The following is a 19,418-nucleotide window of genomic DNA, read 5'->3' on the forward strand; positions in this document are numbered from 1 at the left end:
CAGAACACTTCCCAGCACTCCTGACACTGAAAACCTCTGGATGTGGAACTCTGCCCTGCTCGTTTTCACTGGAATCCCTCTGAAATCAGCACAGGTTGAAACAGGTCACTGAACTTAATCACAAACAGACACTGAAATCCCAGGCAAGGCCAAGCAGAGATGGAAAAAATATTCCATCTGACAGTCACTGAAGGAGACGTTTACACAGGGGGTTTGGGCTTGGCTCTGCTCTGGAGTCTAAGTAGCAACTACAAAAATGGTGCATTTTTACTCAACAAACCTCGTCTCCTGCTTACTCACTCCCACAGCCAGGTCTGGATTCGATTAGCAGGAGCAACAGTATTCAAATTTAAGTGCAGAAATGTAACACATCATCGGTTTTATGGAGCCCGTTCTGGTTTCACTCCCAAGAAAAGCTCACCAGAATTTGCTTTTCTCTGCAGCAACTGCAAGATCACTGTAATCCTGTTTTACACAGCACCATTTTTTTTGACAATAAAGAGGATAATTTATCTCAGTAGATTCACTTACATGCTTCATTTTGGGCCTTCCCAGTAAGCTGAAGTTTCAACACATCCTGCAGCCAACCTAGTTTTTAGTTAAGGAAACCTTGCTTTTAGGTAAGGAAACCCCACTTTGCAGTTGCACACTAAGACTGAGCTAATTATCTGAATGAAAAAATAAACACAGGCATGCACACAGCAAGTTCTTAAATGAAATAAAGGCAAGAGAAATTAGAAAGCATTAAGAACAGTCCAAGCCAAACCGTATCCAGCTTTATTAAAGGTACTTTTCATGAACAATCATGGTAATTTAGGCAGGACATGGGCTACAATCTGCAACATTTTACAAACAACTGTCAAACTCCCCTCCCTTTGTGGACTAGTGAAACGGAAAAGTTGCTATGGAACCGTGAGGAATCTTCAGCTCACACTTGTAGAGGGAAAACTTTTTAGAGTGAGGGTGGACACGTTCACACCAGCGCGTTGTTTGACAACTCTGCACACACCGACCCTGACTTTTTTTTACAGCAGAATAAAATTTAAAGGCAGGTTTCTGTAATCTGAAGATCCACAATAGAAAAGAGGAAGCGCAGCTCCGTTTTTTGAGCCAGTGTATCCCAAATTAAGACACCAGAAATCCGGATCACCTGACAGTGGATTGAGTGTGGTACGTCCCAAAAATGCCGGGTTTGCCGTGGTTTGGAGTGACAGGCTCTGGGTAAACAGGGAGACACCAAAGGAAAACTGGTGGCATTGGGGTTTTGGAGTGGGCAACGGCACCTTGGGAGCTTTGATGTTCACTTGGACTCGACTGACACGCAGCATCAGGAATCCCTTCCCTCATCCCTGCAGGAAGGGCCCTTCTTCCAAAAAACTGGGGGACTGGAAAAAGCTTTTCTTATTAAAATTTAGGTTTTGAGAAATAGACTAAATGACATTTGCCCCCACTGCCCCCCCCTCCCTCCACACCCTCCCCCAAAACACAACAACGAAGCGGTCTGTGTGCTAACAACATAGCTTAAAAAAAAGTAAACCAAAATTCTGCATTGTTATAAAACTTGATAAAAAATAGTATTTCAAACTGTACAGTCACCAGAAGTACACAGTTATCAAAAATTCACACGTTTTTACTTGGCTTCACCAGCACCTTCGGCTTTCTGTGCCTGGAAAGAAAAAAGGGGAGCAAGTCAACACATAAAACAGAACAGAAACTCATTTTTCTAAATAACAAATCCCTGAGCAGAGCCAAGTGTTCTTTGGGCTGTGGTGCTCTGATTTTAAATAAAATAATTTTTAATAATATTAAATCTAGCATTTGAGGTACCATAAAAGACAACTTAAGTTGCTTTACAGGTGCAAACTTTACAGAGCCAGAACAGTAACTGGCAACAGCACCTGGCAAACAGACAACTTTAACTCTTTACCAACACCTGCCATGAGTGTGGATGTGTCTTTAAGTGTCATAAGCAACGGGTGTGAATAAGCAACAGTTCCTCTTTGTTAGCACAAGCCAAGACCTGTCCCTGTTTGAGAGGGAAAGGAGTGAATCCTGATGTAAGGCAGGGTGCTGTGATACCTGGTCTGTTTTGGCATCTCCGTTTTCTGCAGGGTTGTTTCCCTCCTTGCCAGCATCAGCTTTTCCTTTCTTCCCCTTGGGCACCTTCTCGCTCTTCTGTAAAGGCAAGGTGGTATTTTTGGTGTTGGTAACACAACAATGTCTGTGTGTCCAAGGGATTGACAACCACCGTGAAGAGTCTTCGCTTCGGTATTTTTAACACAGATTTTGTAAAATCTGGAAGTTTCCAGAGCCACTTTATGAAGTGACAACACGGGTCAATCTAGTCAAGGGTTTATTAGTTGTCGCCAACCAAAGCTAAACCTCACAACCCATTTAGCTCTCGAAACAGCACTGACACAACTCACCTTTGGAGCTGCCTTTTTAGGTTTGGGCTCTGGCTTTGGAGGAGCAGGTTTCTGCAAGGGAGGGAAAACCTTGTGTTAGAGAATCATGGAATAGTTTGGGTCAGAAGGGACCTTAAAGATCATCCTGTTCCACCCCCCTGTCATGGGCAGGGACACCTTCCACTAGCCCAGGTTGATCCAAGCCCCATCCAACCTGGCCTTGGACACTTCCAGGGATGGGGCAGCCACAGCTTCTCTGGGCAAACCTGTGCCAGGGCCTCACCACCCTCCCAGGGAAGAGTTTCTTCCCAATATCCCATCTAACCCTGCCCTGCTTCAGTTTAAGGCCATTCCCCCTCGTCCTGTCACTACATGTCCTTGTGACAAGTCCCGCTCCAGGGACTCTTCTTAAAATAACTTATTCATGTTATTTACTGAATTTATTTTAAAGAGAAACAAACTGCATTTTTGAAACATTCAGCCTAAACAGTTCAGTTTCAGGAAAGCAAGCCAAAACATTTAAAATCAAAGCAGTTACTTGATTTGTCAATTATTTTACCACTCCCATAACGCCACACAATGGGGCAGTTCCTTAAGCCAGTTACTTACTCCCAGCTAACAACATGTCTCCAGAGTACCTACAGCTCTGACACATTTACACAACTAATGGTCAATTGTAAAAATACCAAGTGTTGTGACATCTCTGCCCAGCAAGAGGGTACTCACAGCAGATAACCTCGCTGATCTCCGTTGTGGCTGTTGAAAGAGGAAAATGATTGAGTTTAATGCCACAGAACACGAACTCTCAAAAACTCATAAGTAACTCTGACTTCAAAGTAGTAAAACCGCCAGAAATTATGTTTTCAGCTCCCTTTTTCCCCAGTTCTCAAGAAACACAAGGCTATGTCATTGAAATCACTAATAGCTGAGGATATTCAAGTAGAATTTTCATGGTTAAAAGTAGATTTTTCACGATTAAAAGACACTTAAGACTTTGAAAAGTCAGAATCGATTCAGATCAACCCTCCCCCCTCCCCCTTGGCTCCCCAGATATTCTGATGAAGTTAAACCCCATCTTCCAACGGGAACACTTGATGATCCAACTTTCCCAAAACACCGAAGTTCTTACCTCATCCTTAACTTTGGCCTTATCGCCCTTGGTCTCTCCTTCAGCCTGGGGACACAGGTTGTAGGGACAGGTGATGGGGGGGGGGGAAGGGAAGCACACACGCTCAGGCACCAGCCGCTATTTTAACCCCGAAAAACGCCCCAAGGGGGAGCATCCCCACGGCACCATCGCTACGGTCGCAGCCCCTCCCCGCGGGGCCAGGGCGGGGGATCGCGGAGCACAACCCCACACCGACCGACCCACCCCGAGCGGGGCGGGCGCTGCCGGGGCCGTGTCTGTGTGTGTATGGGGGGGGGGGGATGGTCAATGTCCCCTCAGGGCCTCTCCCCCCCCCCCCCCCCGCCGTTTTGGCGGCAAAGCTTTGCCGCCGCTTCCCGCCCTTTCCCGCCCCACACCGGCGCTCCCCTCCCCTCCCCCCCCCCCCCCCCTTCCCCTCACACCGACCTCCCGCCAAAACCAACCGGTTCGGACCGGCGGGGACCCACCGGGGCCCCTCCCGCCCTTCCGCGGGGCCCCCTCCCCGGGAACGGGCCCCGCCGAGGCCTCGCGCCGCCGTTACCGCCCCGAACGGGAGGGGAGGAAAGCCGGGGGGGTTGTTTTAAGCGCGTAGTCCCGCCCCCCCCCTCCCACAGGCGGCTCCGTGGGGGGGGGGGGGGGAAAGGACACCGTGAGGGGGGGATGGGGAGGGCAGCGGGAAGGGGGGGAAAAAGGACACGGGGGAAGAGGAGAAGGGAGGGGGCGGCAGCTCCACGTACCTTTCTCTTCGGCATGGCTCCGTGTGTGTGCGTGTGGTGTGAGTGTGTGAGGGAGAGCGGAGCGCGCTGGGCGGCGTGAGGGGGCGGAGGGAGGCGGCGGAGGGAGGGAGGGGGAAGGTGGGGGGGGAGAGAGAGCCGGGCGCGCTGTGCGGGGTGAAGCGGTGCCGGCGGGTTGGCAGCTCGGTGCGAGCGGGGCAGGGGGAGGAGGAGAAGGAGGAGGAGGAGGAGGGGGGGGCTGCACCCCGTAGGTTTGCGGGGCTCGCGCTGCGCTGGGTGTTCCCCCGACCCCACTAATTGGAATCGGGTGTTTATAAAGTTTTATATAGAGCCGGACGCGGCCCAACCGGTTCCAGCCGGATCCCCGCCGCCCCGCGCGCCCATTGGCCCGCGCGGGTCACGTGGGGTGGGGCCAAAGGCGGGAGGGGGGGGCGAAGTGGATGGATATGGGGGGGGGGCGCGCGCGCAGTTCCCCCCCCCCCCGCCTCCCCTCAGCGCGCGCGCGCGCGGGGAAACCCTGTGGGGAGGGGGGGGGGACACGTGAGGGGAGGGAGGGAGGAAAAGCAAATTAAAAATGGGGGAAAAAAAAAAAGGTAAAAATTAGGGATGTAAAAATGTAAAAAAAAAAAAAAAAAAAGCGGCCGGAGGGGGAAAGGGAGATATTACCCCCCCCCTCGCGCGCAGGTGAGCGGAGCTGTTCGTTCAGCACCCTCTGGGATATATCAGGGTGGTCTCTCCCCGGAGGAATCGCCCAGAGCCCCCTTTTCCCCCCCTCCACCCCATCCTGAGATGGGGGGGGAAAAGAGTTGTATCCGGCGGCGCTGGAAGGAAAAGAAGGGGGGAAAAATATGTTAAAATGCGATAAAATGACGGTTAAAGGGATTAAGACAGGTGACCGATGGTGGTGCCAGGCGGCTCCAGGGAGTTGGGCTGCTCCCAGGAGGGGACATTCCTCTCACCTGGCAGGGCCACAGCCCACGTCCTTCACATCTAAGGATCTTCATCACGACTTCGTTGTGCCCCAAACTGCTTTTTAATTGAACCTCATCCCAAAAAACACCCCAAGGAACAGCCTTCCTCCCCCAGCTCCCTTCCCAGGCTTTTTCAGGCCTTGACCGCACATCTTTCCAGCCGTGCTGATTTTTTTCATCTTCACCCCATAAACACGAATTATGGAAGTTCAGTTCTCACTGACAGAAGCCTGTGGCTCTGTTCCCACAGATTCACTGGAAAGATGGACTCCTCAAACTCCCAAGTTTGCCTGGGTAACTTATGCCCACCCTCTAATACAGGCAGGCTTACAGGGGACATAACTGGAATTATATTTACTGGAATAACTGATGCAGTAGGATATACAAACTCAGGTAATACAAACCTTCTGCCACTGCTTGAAGGACTTCTCCTCCTCCCCTACTCCAGCAATGCCTTTTATAAAAGGGATTATTAAAACTTCCCCTACAAACCTTTTGTAAACCAGATCCTTCACTTACCACACCTGCAACAGTACTTTGTGGAAAGCCACCACTGTGGCTTTGGTCACCTGTAGAATCATAACACAATGGAAAAGGTTTTGTTTTTTTTTAAAGGCAAAAATACATTTTTTGGGTAGAAGAACCTCCCCATCAGCCAGGCAAAGGACAGTGTTCCATCTCGTGGAGAGCGCATTATTCCCAGAGTTTCCTGAAATGTGGAGAAAATACAGCAAAAGAAGTTTAAAAATCAACAGCTCCCATCATCTCAGCACATCTTTATCCAAATTCTGTTTGCTACTTACACAAGAGGTGGTACCTGCATGTGCAGCTTTACTCGGCCAAGCTTTGGAGCACCATCCAACTGCTCACACTACACTGTGAAAAGAACCTTCAAATCATTCCCAGGCTAACAGGAATCACATGAGGAGCCTGTCACAGGTTAAATATTATTATATTAGACCTGGATGCCAACTTCATCACACCTTAGAATAAGCAGCTCTATGTACTTTTAAACATTCAGCTCGTTTTTTAAAATAACTTTGGTATGAATATGCTTTATTCCTCGTTTGACAACGCAGTTATCCTCTTCACAATCACATGCCAAGTGCTCACTCTGCAGCACTTACAAGTCTTTCAAACCTGCATTTTCTAGTTTTCACCTGGAGGTAAAAAGAAACACTTTAAACCCAGCAATAGCTGGTACTGCTGCACCTGTGTGTGCATCAGGAACAACAACAACAACAAAAAATCCAGACATTTTCACTTATTTTGACCACGGGGACGGAAACCAGGAGAAATTAGAGATGGAAACAATCTTGGAAATCAGCTTGTCCAGCTCCCCGCCAATGGAAAACTGAGAACAAACAACACTCCACAGCTGCTCCGGCCACTCCTGCTAAAATCAGCCAAATAGCCCTTCTGAACCATTTTGGCTGGGGTCAGGTTGGGTTTGGCTACTGTATTCCTGAATTAAGCCCACCCATATTCCCTGGAACTCGTCTCTGGAGAGGGCTCAGAGGGGTTTGGCATACCGTAGCCATCACCTGGGTTTAGCTAACTTCTTTTCCCTTCTAAGCCATGAGGTTAATTCCCAACCAATCCTTTTTCCTTGCCTGCTCAAAGCCTTTCCCAAGGTCAGTTTGGTCCAACACCAGCATCTTCTGCACTTGAGTTTTCCCCACACTGCTCAGATGGATCACAGGACCTGGTGAAGCTTTGGAGTATTTTTTTCTTCACAGCAAGGCTGGCAACACCTTCTTTAGCTCTTTGGAAGCCAAGAGCAGATCTATCCAACCCAGCAGAGTCAGGTGGGGAAAAGACAAGATGCTATCCCAAAGCAGGCAGTGGGGGATGTCCCTGACACCAGGAATAACCCTCTCCCTGCCAGAAAGCAAGGCTCCCCTGATGGGACAGCAGAGGAAATCTCAACAGAAGATTCCCTACTGGAAAGCCATGGAAAGAATTCAAGCCCAGGACTGATTTAATGGGACTGAATTGGTTTGGCTGGGCCAATTCACAAGGAGTCAAACAGAACTGGAGGCTCATTGCAGTTTAACTTCTTGTCACCGAGGGTGCAGGTATTGTCTGCCATTGTGGCAGGGAGGTGAGACAGGACGGCATCACCTTCCTCAGCAGCATTCACAGCACTAGAGAGGGTCACAGTCCCTGTCCCTGCAGGGCCAGCGGGGACGGCAGGTCCTAGAGCAGCCTTGCACCCCTGCTGCAGGGCCACAGCGAGCCAGCTCCTCTGGGCAGCAGCTGCTCCCTCTAAAAGTTGTCTTCCTGAGGTAACCCAGCCCCTGTGTCATGCAGACACCGTACACAATCTCTCAAAGAAGTCTGCTCTCTTGTGCTCCAGTGCCTGCAGGAAGCCCTGGATCCTCTCCTCCCGCATGGCCGTGCATTTCTGCAGCAGAGTCCGTCGGCGCCGGGAGTCTCCGTGGGACGCACACCCTTCCTGCTGCAGCTTCCTTGTCACATAATCCTGATCCCTTTCCATCTGCTGTCGCCTCCTCTCCTCCATGTAGGAGTCTCTGGCCTTCTGGAGTGAAAAGCAGGGCAGTGTTAGCACCTTACCAGGCCTCTCAGCTCACCTGTGGCACAGGTGGGAGGCAGCACAGGCTCTGCTTGCCCATCAACCTGCAGGTTAAATGAAGGGTGGCTCTGGGACTGCCTCCTCCACTTTGAGGCTGCCTGCTTGATTGGCTATGAAAAATACAGGGATATCCTTCTGGACCTTTCCCCAAGACACAGCTCTGCTCACACTTAGTTAAAATAGATAAAGGTCACAACACGTTGTGGAAAACCCTCAGATATTGGAATCAGAGGAGCAGCCAGAAGAGAACATTTAAAGCCCAGACGTGCACACTGCTGTTCTCACCAGTGTCATTGCAGCATCTTTGATCCTGTTCCCCTGGCAGCTGAAAGGTTTTAGGGGATTCAGAACAATGATTTATAGGGCAATTCTTTGAGCAGATGATCAGGTATTGAGCTAATCAGCTTCAGAACAAAAGCAGGAATGGGCTCAGCATTCCCAAATGCCTGTGATCTACTAATGTACTGGCTTGAGACACAGCAGGATGGGCAGGAATAAGGCAAAGGCAGGAGCCATCCTTGCCTACCCTTCAAGTATTTGAAATCTTTTGTTGGAGAACATCACTTTCAGATTTCTCCTTATTGCACATGCCCTGGCCTGCAGCCTCCAACAACAAAAACACATCAGCAGCACGCAGGACCATTAAGCTTCTATTTTTAAAAACAGTTAAACTGGTCACTGTGACATAACCTGACACACACACACACACACACTTAGGGAGTGCTGGTGTTTCAAACAAGCAAGGAGAAATAATTACTCTAATGAGAGCCTGACTCACTGTTCCCCACACTTTCCCTGAGCCCAAGTCAGCCTATGCTCTGGCACTGGAGATTAGCTTTTGTTGTGCTGGGAATGAGAGCAGAAATATTCCCAGCCACAGAAACCCCACTGAATGGATGCACTCCAGGGCTGTAGCCCTGCTGATGTGAAACGCAGGGACCATCAGCCTGTTCAGCAGAAGCCTTCAACCCTCAAAGTGAAATTCTGTTTATTCACCAGAAAAGACTGGGTCTGACCCCTGCATGGGGCAGGCTGGGCAGAGAATGAATTCCGCATTCCAGAGAATGCAGAAACCTGCATTCTCTCCCTAGATCTACCAGGCACCAAAAGCAGGTTCTAGCTGATCCTGGGACTACCTGTTGAGCAGCAGGGTAACTGGAAAATTAGGATGGCAGCCATTAATTGTGATGTTGTTTGAGTCAATGGAAGGAGGAAATCTTTTATCAAATACTTCCTATTCAAGTTTTTTAATGTATTTTGTCACCCCCTTCCATCCAGTTGCCCATCTACACCCAAACTGCCTCGTGCATCCCAAATGCAGCAGCACATTCCCAAAGCAGTCACAGCTGCTGGAATATATCCTGGCTTCTCAGCAAGTCACCCCCTGGCTCCACCAGCCTCATTGACAGTAACCCTTCCACCAAGGGAATTTGTTTCATGAGATCCAGGTACTTTTGGCTTTCAAGATCACCTATTCTAAATGAAAAAAAAAAATCCAGCTCCTAAATCTCAGCAGTTCCTCTGAGGGATAAATCCTTCCTTTGCACAACTGTGAGGTCTCCCTTGAAACCTTGCAGCTTCAGATACTGCAAAGTGGGTCTTACAGGGAGAAAACTGACCAGAGAACAAATGTGGACAATAAGAAACCTTGATAATAGCATGGCATGAGCACATCCAGCCACAAACCAGGACTAAGAAAAGATGAGAATAGCTGGGAACAGAAGCAGCATTTGTTACCAGTCAGAAACCAGCACCAGGAGCAAAGTCAGAACAGTGACCTTACTGTTCCAGACAGAGGCCAAGCTCATGGCAATGACAAACACTACTGCCTTTTTTGCTTCCCTCTTCATGCAGAAGGTAAGCTGCCATTAGTTATACTAATACAATGAACTGCTGGTAGGAAAAGGGCAAACTTGGTGCAGGAATAGGAATAAAAGAGGTTAAGGACGTGGAGAGTTTGGATGCTGCCAGACTGACTGCACCTGATTAAATTCAGCCATAACCACGACTGGCTGTAATCTCTTTGACAACTCTCAGAGGTGAGCAAGGTCCTTGAAGGTAGAAAAGGGCAATATAATGCCTGTTTTAAAAAGAGGACCCAAATAACTAAGGAACAGACACACTCAGCAACCAGATATGGTGGAGGTTAAGAGTCACCACCCCAAGGTCCTCCTCCTGCCAATTACTGCTATCTCTGTTCTACAAGCTGCTGCCCCCCAAACTTCCTTATCAAGAGCTCCAGCTCCCACACTTGCTTTGCTTATAAATAGCCAGATTACTAAGTCACTATTTAGTTGGCCAGATTTATCTGAACCAGGTCAGGGAGAGCTCACAACAACAGATCTAAGAGGAGAGGAACAATGTCAATGGGAACAATCCCTTCAGCAGGTACATCTGGACCCGCCAGAAAGAGGACACTTGTCCACAGACTCACAGCTCAGGCAGCCCCACTTCAGCTCCCAGAAAGGAAACTCTAAACCCACTCGTTACAACCCTCAAAACAATGGGGGGTTAGAGGAAGAGCATGGAAATTCTCCCTGCTCGTTCCAGTGTGAGCTCAGCAGTCTTTGCTTAAGCCACTGATGAAGTGTTTGAGTCAAACTGGTTGTTTTCACCCTGTAGCAGATCAGGAGTCCTTACTTCTTGTGTGAGTTCTGGGACAGATATTCCAGCTGGGGGAATGAGCAATGAGTAACAGAGACAGTGGTGGCTTTAGACATTTTGGGTATTGCTGAAAGCAGAGGAGTCTGGCCACACACTAAGATGTTGTAACAAGCCACATGGGTACAACAGGAGAAGCAACACATCTGGCACAAGCTGCTGCTGCAACAGGATCTTAACTAACAATTCCTGTTCCCACTTTGCACCCTCTCACCTGATCTCCAGCTGTGCAGGTAGCACTTGGTGTTGGGCTTTACCTCCCTGGGGCTCCCTTACCTGTAAAGCACCGTAGTTCATCTGGAACCGAAGGATTGCCTCACACAAGTTCCAAAAGGAATATTCTGGCCACAAGACTGATTGAAACACCAGGCATGAATGGGATGTCTGCAGAAAGCAAGATCACCAACAATTCAATCATGGAGCAAGGGTAAAAAGTCATCAAGATGCAGCTCTGCTGGGCAAACTGTGCCAGTTTCCCCACAAAGGTTTTACCTAAGCTGTGTTATCAGATTCTACTTAAAATAAGTACCAGCCAGGAGAGTTTGAAATTGCACAATGCAGAGTCTTTCTAATTACTTTTTAATACTGGGACACTAGTCATCCACTCCTGAAAAGACATCAGAATTCTTTCTAATGCTGTGCTGGTCTTCACAGAGGTATTTTAATAACTTAAGCATCACAGAATTATAAAAACCCTAAAATAGCAACACTGGGGTACCAAAGTCTAAGGGAGTAATGTCCTGAGGATCAGGACATGACATTTAAGCCATTCTTCAAATGACATGGAGTGATACTCCTTACTGCCCACTCATGGCATTTAAACTGCTCCATGAAGCCAAGAGTTGTGGGGCACTGAAGATCCCCTCGAGCTGAACGACGAACCCTTTCAGGTTAAAGCCTGTTTTTGCCATCAGGCTCCTCAAAATTTCAGGTAAATGTGTTCCCATGGCCATTACCAAAAAATCTAACACTTAAAAGGACTCCTGTACCACTGAGAGGAGCAAGCAAAGTGTTATTTCATAGCACTGACATCCATTCAAGGTACAGGTGTGCTCAGAACTGGAGGGAGGAGAGGGGGATGCCTTGGTAGGTAACCACAACTCAGGCCTGAGTGCTTCTGAGAACTTGCCAATTAAATAATTTGGAATGGGAACATTTGATGTGGTTGCTTAAAGGCAATTGGGTTTTGGCTCCAAACTGTGTATGCAAAACAACATGTGAGCTTTAAGTGAAGCAGCTCGACTCAAATGTTCTCCACAAGCAGGTCAACACTGCCTGGCACAGGAGAGAGTGAAATGGAAGCAGCTTTGGGTATTTTAACTGCTAATACATGAACTTTTTATGCATTAGGAGCTTACTGTGTTTTAGCTTAGCAGCCCAGTCATGCTGATTTGGCTTTGCCACCCTCAGAACCTGTCTTGTGGCATCTTGTTTTATCAAGGAAGTCAAATAGACTCCTCAAACTGTGACAAGTCAGGCATGTACATTGTACATTACAGGGCTACACCTCCAGCTGACACATGACAAACACCTCTCCCAGGAATCTATAAATCCTTCCTGGGACTTCCTCATCCCAGGAAACATACTGCCAGGTTAAATTAATCAAAGCCAGGAATTTACCACTCAAATGAGGAATTACCTAAACGTGAGGAGAGGAGCAAAAGGATGAGCAATTCAGGATTTCCTTGACTGCTGCCACCTAGGCTGATTTGTGATTCATTATTAAGTGTTTTCGGGATGATACAATTTCAGATTTGTGCTGCAAGTTATTTTAGGCAAGAAACAGACTCCTCAGAGGTGCCCCAGCACTCAGTCCATGCAAGAAACTGCCTAATCCTTGGCAGAGAGAATTTCAGAGCCCTCATGTCAGCTCACACCTGGAGTCAGTAGAACACTAGCACTCTTTGAGGTAGAGATGGAATATTTCAAAGAGAAAGGAAGGACTTTACCTGCCACAGCAAGAAATCACTCAAGCGAACCTCTCCAGAGGTCCGGATCAGGAGGTCTGGGTCGGGGGAGTTGTTGGTGTACAGACACTTATCGAGCAAGGATTCTGACACATCACTAAAAGACAGACACATTTTATTAATTTATTATCCTGACCTGGTGGATGTGGCACTACTAAATCAGAATTGCTGAGGGGTTTTACATAAGCACAGGACCGCAGGTTAAAACTGGGTGGTGGAGCTGAACCACAGCCGGTCATCAGCTTGCTTCTGATGGACACTGCTGGCTGCTCCACAGGCTATTCCAAATGCTCCTTCAGCCCCCCCAGAGCATCCCCCTCCATTCTCTTTGAAACATAACACAGAGGTGGAACCAGACTGTGAGGATTTCCAGCTGGAGCAGAGCGTAACTACTCCTTCTCCTTCAGGGTGGAGGAACAGTGCACTATTCATGATTCATCTGTTGTTTGACCTCATAGCTAAGACTGTCAGCCAAGCAGCCAATTGTTGTGACATAAAATCTGCCTTCACATTTGAACTAACTTAAGACACAGACCCAATTTCTTGTCTGCCTTGGTTGTGTATCTATCCCCATGGCAACTGAAATAATAAAAACCAAACATTGCATAGTAACTTTAAGTCATTTGTTCCAGTCCTACTGGTTTAATGAGATATATCTAAAAGCCACTTGGCTTCTGAGAGGTTGCTCATGCAGTGTAGATGGCAAGACAGGCAGGATTCACCCAGGAAGCCTCACAGAGAAAGCCAAGAGTTACCTGGGTTCGAGCAGTCCTTGTTCCACCCCCCAGGCCATCTCCCTCACAGCATTGCTGATCTCATGTCTCGATGTGTATGCAAAGCAGACATTTAGAAAGCATCTGAAAAGAGGAAAAGATGTGAAAGGCTAATCCAAGGAAGGTCCAGCAGGTGACAGTTATGTGTGACTGTAGGACAAAGATGAAAAAAGAGGCGTAGCACGTCTGCCAAGTCTCAGCCTTCAGGAAGAAGAGGGAAGACGTGAGGTATCAGCAATTTAAACTGAGTGTTACTTACTTGTTGTAGTTCCTGGTTGCCAGCACAGCCTGGGCAATCAGCTCCTGAATATCCACGGGCAGGAGTGGCAGGTCCCCGAGGACACGGATACACACCCCGTGCTTCTTCAGGTTCTCCCTGCACCCAACAACGAGAGTGAGGACCACAGGAAACAGGGCAGTCTCTACTGCACAAGTGCCACATCTGCCCTGTGTTACATCCACCAGCAGCTTCAGTAAAACCGAGAATTAGAGAAAGGCAAAACCACCAAATGTTTTTCAGGTGTGCAAAGCTGGCTTGGATTGGATGATCCCAAACCATTCCATAGGGGGAAACTGCTCATTCCCCATACAAGTTCCTGAGGCACAGACATAACCAAAGGCCTAGGAAATGATCACAGATTAGGCACCCCTACCTAAAAGTTATAAAAATCCATATGGAAGCTTAGAATACTAACACAGACTCCAGGCACCTCTAACTAATCAAAAATTAAGACAACGCTTTGATACTTAATGAAAACAAGGCATCTGGCACTCTGGTACTAAATCAGCACAATCAGAAGCTCCTGCTTATCTGAATGCTGTCCTGTCCCCATGGTTTGGATGGGACTGTTGACACAAATCTGGTGTGGTGGGGGGACTGTGATGCACAGGAGCTCTACATCCCATCCAGGCAGGCAGAGCCCCTCCAGACAAATCTCTAACTGGAGGTGGAGAAGGTTTTCCTTCATTTAATCCATTTCCACAACTTGTAACATCCCTGTAAACATCTCTTCATCACGTTCTGCTTCAGTTGCACCCTGTGGGATACAGACAGACATGGGAGGACTCTTACTGTTCTTCCAGGAGGCGACTGAACTTCTGTCTTGCCAGGTCCATCAGTCCATCCACCTCCTCCTTGGAGCGTTTGAAGTTCTCAATGCTAAAGGCATAAACAGTCACCTCCTGAATGCCCAGATTTAAGCACCACCGTAGTGTCTGCAAGAAGACAAAACATAACAGAAAAACAGAAGTCAGATAAACAGACTGAGACAATCAGAGAGGCCAACAAGATTCAGCTTTTCCACTGTAAAACCCTCCTGTTGGTTCCCATGATGCCAAGACTGGATCAAAAGAAACAACCATCAAGCGCTGACAATGAAACCCACTAGATGTGAAATTCAGGTTCATTTTAAAGAACAGAAGGAAAACAGCACAGCCTGAGGGTGAGAATCCACCACAGATATGGGACTAATCCAGCCAGGGAAAGTACCTCTTGTAGGTAATGCTATAAATTTTATAGTACTGTACCTTTCAAAACCTCTTCCAACCTGTTTCACAGAAATAAAAGCTTCAGGATCTGTAAGGTAAATATTTTAACTGAGTATAAAACTGAGGGGAAAACAGCTGAATAGAATGACTCTGCAAGATAACAAAGAGAGGGGAGCTGAAGCTGTGAATCCTGATGACAAATATAAGCTGCAAGCCCAGGAGTGACTCTGGAGGTACCTCCAAGCACTGACTCCAGTGAAGAGAAGGAACACAAGACACCAGTCCAGCTGCAAACACAGCTCAAACCTGCCCCACAGCAAGGCAGCAAACACCCTTCCCACCTGTGCCAGCTTATCAAAGCCTTCTGAGTGTCCCTGCTGTCTCTCCACGTGACACTTCTGGGCGTAGCGGCGGTTGCCATCCATGATGAAGGCGACGTGCTTGGGCATTGGACCTGCCTGGAAAACAAGGAGAAACACAACAGACCTGAAGGGGAACAGGCATCTCAGCCACAGAGAGTTCAGCCTCACCGGTCCTGGCAGCACTGCCTGTTTGTAGGAGTGCAAGGGTATGAAATCTGCAGCTGGAATGAGTAAGGTGTTCATCTCCTCTTTGTCAACCCCAGTATGGGGTCTCCAAAAATATGTCAGTATTGACAATTGCCTAAACTAAAAAGCAAATTTGCCCTCCCTGTTTCTCTCACATGAGAGGACTGCAGTACTCAGGAGAGCAGTGCTGCCACAGCAACCTCTCTGCAGCCACAGGGGAGGGTGCACACAGTTTTCTGCTGCGTTTTTTTATACTTCAAGGGCCTTTTCACAGTTAACTTCAGAGAAAACAAAAAGAAGGTCATAAGACTCCCCTCCACAAAGAGGACTATTCCTTTCCACTGACCTCACTGGGTCTGAAGGGCAGCACCACCAGCCTCAAGCCTCTGCTGACCAAGGACAGAATTTTCCTAGAACTGGTGAGTTATTATTCTAATCCAGAGAAACTCAGTTTCATTTCTTAAGACTCCCAATCCAACCATCTCTTTTCTCTCCCTCCTTCCCACACCCTGCCTTCATCAGCAAGGGCACACAGCATGGAAGGCTGGGACTGTAAGCTCATTATTGGCAAGCTCTGCCTACAGCCTTGCTCTTTCTCAAGACTAAGCTTAAATAATCTCCCACCCTGCAATGCTGTTCAGGGATGTAGATCCCGTGCCAGCATTAAGTGCACCCTTGCCAGCAGTGCTCCCTTTCCAGAGACAGTTCCACCCTGAACCCTGGTGAACCTGCCAGTTCTTTACCCATCCCTTACCTTAATGATGTTGGCACAGAACCTCTCTATGATGGTCAGCTCGCCCTCTCTGATCCACGACATGTTTTACCCAGAGCTCCTTTTCCTTTTTCAAAGGGAAGATGAAAATAAAGGGGTTAAAGATAACTGTTTGAGCCCAAAGCAAACAAACCACCTTGAAAAAAATCAGCTTTGACTTGCTGTTCTGGAGCCCTTTATACTGTCTGCACAAGTCCTTTGATAAGCAGGCAACGGGGAAGCTCAGGAATGAGCTCTGGAATTTTCCAGCTGTGTCATCCAAGTGAATCCTTGCTGGTGGCAAGGAAAACCACCACTGAGACCTCCAGCCAAGCTGGTACAGACACACAATTTGGGTGCCACTCACAGGGTAGCATCAGCACAAACTGACTTTTATGAAGCCACAACCTGCACCACAACTGCCCTGTGCCCATGTCACCCACTGGTACTTCTTTGCCTTCACAAATAAAGAGCTTTGGCCTCTGCAGCTGTAAAAATATTGGGGTTTTTTTACCACAATACCTGCACATCAAATCCTAAGATGTGGTTTGAGCTAACAACTTTACTGAATTTCCAGGTTTCTTTAGGTCTCTCAGTCAGGAACACTGAGAGACGTGGGCACAGCAGCAACACTGGGAGAGCTGTGGGGGCAACAGCCCAGATCCCACCACCTGGAAATCATTCCACCCTCCAGGGGCAGAGGCAAATAATTACACCGATGGCATTATTGTTCCATATGGGCTTTCTCTGCCTCATTCCTCAGGAAGGGATCTCTACCCACAAGACATTAGGGCGAGGAACTGCTGAACCTCGGGCTGTTCTAAAGCTCTTAACCCTCCCCTTGCACAGCTCGGGCTGAGAACATCCCAACGCCAGCTCTGGCTGTTCATCAACCTTTTAGGGGCGATTTTACAAAGTCACCTTAAAGATAAACCGTCCCAGAGCGGCCCCTTGTCTGTGCCCCGGGGCAGAGCACGGCAGGGTCGTGACTCGCCCCCGTCCTAGCGGGGATGCCGCTACCCCCGCCTCCGGTTCCGAGCGGGGGAAGGACCGGCGGTGACTCAGCTCCCGACAGCCCCCCGGGCGAGGGGGAGCCGGGCACGGAGCGGCCCTCGGGCCTCCACCGGGAGAGCCCCCGTGGAACGAGGCTCCCCCGCGCCTTCAACCCCCCACCCCCGAGGGGTGTCCCGGTGCCCTCCCCCCGGTGCCCTCCCCGGTGCCATCCGGGTTCTCTTCAGTGGCCAGTTCCCGGTGCCTCCCTGGCCTTTCCTCCGGTGCCCGATTCCTCCACCCAACGTCCACCCGGTGGCCGGTTACTGCCCAGTTCCTGCCCGATGCCCGCTGCTCAGTCCCCCCCACCCCGATGCCCCCGGCCGGCCGGTACCTGCCCCGGTCCCCTCCCGGTGCCCGGTTCCCTTCTGGTGCCTGGTACCTTCTCCACTCCCCTCTCGGTATCCCGCCGGTGCCCAGCTCCTGCCCGGTACCGGTACCCTCCCCGGTTCCCTCCTGGTGCCTGCTACCTCCCCCGGTCCCCTCCCGGTGTCCCCCCTGACGCCCGGTTCCCTTCCAGTGCCCGGTACCTCCCTCGGTCTCCTCTCGGTGTCCTGGTAACGCCCCGGCCCCCTCCTGGTCTCGGCACCTACCCCGGCCCCCTCCCAGTTCTCCCCGATGTCCGGTTCCCCCTCGGTGCCTGGTACCTGCCCCGGCCCCCTCCCTGTCCTCCCGCGGTGTCCGTTACCTCCCTGTTTCCCCCCGCATTCCCGGTACCTCTCCCGGTCCCGTTCCCGGTCCCTGCCCCGCCGGTGCCCCCTCAGCCTCGGCCGGAGCGTGACGTGCCCTTCCGCTTACGTCACAGGTGGCGCCCCGGGCGGGGCGGGGCCGTGCGCATGCGCGCGGGCTGTGAGGGGAGGCCGCCATGGCGGGGGGGGGAGAGTCTTCCAGAGCCTGAGGGGCTCCGAGGGAGCTGGGGAGGGACGGGACACTGGGAATGGCTTCCCACTGCCAGAGGGCGGGGCTCGGTGGGATATTGGGAAGGAATTCCTCCCTGTGAGGGTGGGGAGGCTCTGGCACAGCTTGCCCAGAGAAGCTGTGGCTGCCACATCCCTGGAAGTGTCCAAGGCCAGGCTGGAGCAACCTGGGCTAGTGGAAGGTGTCCCTGCCTATGGCAGGGGGTGGGACAAGGTGACCTTCAAAGTCCTTCCCAACCCAAACCAGTCTGTGATCCCGTGGCAGGGCTGTGTTGGTTTTTCAGATACCCCAGTTCCCTGCCCTGACACCCGTTTTGGGGTCTGGGCTCCTCAACCCCAGGGGAGAAAAACAAGAGTAACCACACACACAGCATCACCAGCAGCCATTGCCCATGGTCTTTATTATTTTTATTTTTTTTCCCCAGACAACATTTTACACAGTTGGTACAAAAAAAAATAAATGAACAAAATAAAATGAACAGGGTGGAGGGGGGCAACCTGTGGCAACAGGAACCGGGGGAATCTCACTGTAGAGACTCCAGCAGGGAATCTCTTTGGAAAAGTGTGAGTTACTCAGGGGTCACCCTGAGCCTCACACACACACAGCCACCCCGATTCATCCCCTCCCTCCCACCCAACTCCATAAAACTTCACGGGTTTGACACAAACTTTGGTTGCTAGCAGTAAACATGGGTTACATTCTTCCGTCTCCTCGTGGACAACTTTTGGGGGACTCGAGGCTTTTCGCCCCAGGGCAAGACACCCCCCTCCTGAGGGATATCTTTATTTTATTCCTCATACATTCAAACACTCCCGTGTCACAGCAGGACCCTGAGCGTTGCCCCATCCCCTCATGCATAGTGCCCAGCATGGGCAAGGGTGGGTGATGATGCAGCAATTCAGTTAATTATTGTCAAAGATAACGGGAAGAACCACAATGGCAAACGCAAGGAGATGATGATGATGAGAATCAATCCCATCTTTCTCCAGTGTGGCTTCCCCTTTGCAGATTAAAAAATCCCTGTTTTCTTGGATCCCGGCACCGCTCTGGCCCCGGGGGAAACCTGAGTGATCCTCTATTTGCTTTAGCCCAGGACAGGGATGGTTACAGAGCTCATACCTGGCAGCTCTATGTGGGAGAGCAGATCCCATCTCCCTGGTCCATAACCTATTAGATCATTTGGCTATTTTTTTTTTTTAATTTTTTTTTCCCTCTTATTTTTGTAAACAATAATCAAGGAGAATACTGAGAGAAAATGGAAAGATTTACAGAGGTATTTACACACACACACACTAGACATCTAGCAGAAAAAATCACCAGACCATTAAAGTGGGAGCAGGAAGGAGGGGGGGGGGAAGGTCCTACAGGATTCTTGAGGACAGATACAGGAATTAGGGGGGCAGCAGTTT

General features: G+C 49.6%; 2 protein-coding genes across 4 annotated transcripts; both read right to left on the reverse strand.

The window, feature by feature from the left end:
- Positions 1–749: 749 nt before the first annotated feature.
- On the reverse strand, positions 750–4,706 carry HMGN2 (high mobility group nucleosomal binding domain 2). Its single transcript, XM_027740348.2, has 6 exons — positions 4,290–4,706; positions 3,535–3,579; positions 3,132–3,161; positions 2,427–2,477; positions 2,080–2,175; positions 750–1,666 (listed from the first exon to the last, which is right to left on the reverse strand). Exons 1-6 carry the CDS (start codon positions 4,302–4,304, stop codon positions 1,631–1,633), a joined length of 273 nt encoding a protein of 90 aa, XP_027596149.1. The 5' UTR covers positions 4,305–4,706; the 3' UTR covers positions 750–1,630.
- A 1,590-nt stretch (positions 4,707–6,296) lies between these two features.
- On the reverse strand, positions 6,297–17,892 carry DHDDS (dehydrodolichyl diphosphate synthase subunit). 3 transcript variants are annotated; one of them, XM_027740256.2, is made up of 9 exons: positions 17,809–17,892; positions 16,045–16,129; positions 15,084–15,200; positions 14,327–14,469; positions 13,514–13,630; positions 13,237–13,338; positions 12,464–12,578; positions 10,791–10,898; positions 6,297–7,799 (listed from the first exon to the last, which is right to left on the reverse strand). In XM_027740256.2, exons 2-9 carry the CDS (start codon positions 16,105–16,107, stop codon positions 7,563–7,565), a joined length of 1,002 nt encoding a protein of 333 aa, XP_027596057.1. In that variant the 5' UTR covers positions 16,108–16,129; positions 17,809–17,892; the 3' UTR covers positions 6,297–7,562. The 3 variants fall into 3 exon arrangements, with proteins under 3 accessions (XP_027596057.1, XP_027596058.1, XP_039237198.1); XM_027740257.2 differs by lacking the exon at positions 17,809–17,892 and adding an exon at positions 16,963–17,075; XM_039381264.1 differs by lacking the exons at positions 6,297–7,799; positions 17,809–17,892 and having other exon boundaries at positions 10,831–10,931; positions 12,463–12,578; positions 16,045–16,933.
- Between the last annotated feature and the right edge of the window lie 1,526 nt (positions 17,893–19,418).

Source organism: Pipra filicauda, unplaced genomic scaffold, assembly GCF_003945595.2.
Source record: "Pipra filicauda isolate LSUMZ 115617 unplaced genomic scaffold, ASM394559v2 scaffold219_size1829416_pilon, whole genome shotgun sequence".
NCBI lineage: Eukaryota > Metazoa > Chordata > Aves > Passeriformes > Pipridae > Pipra > Pipra filicauda.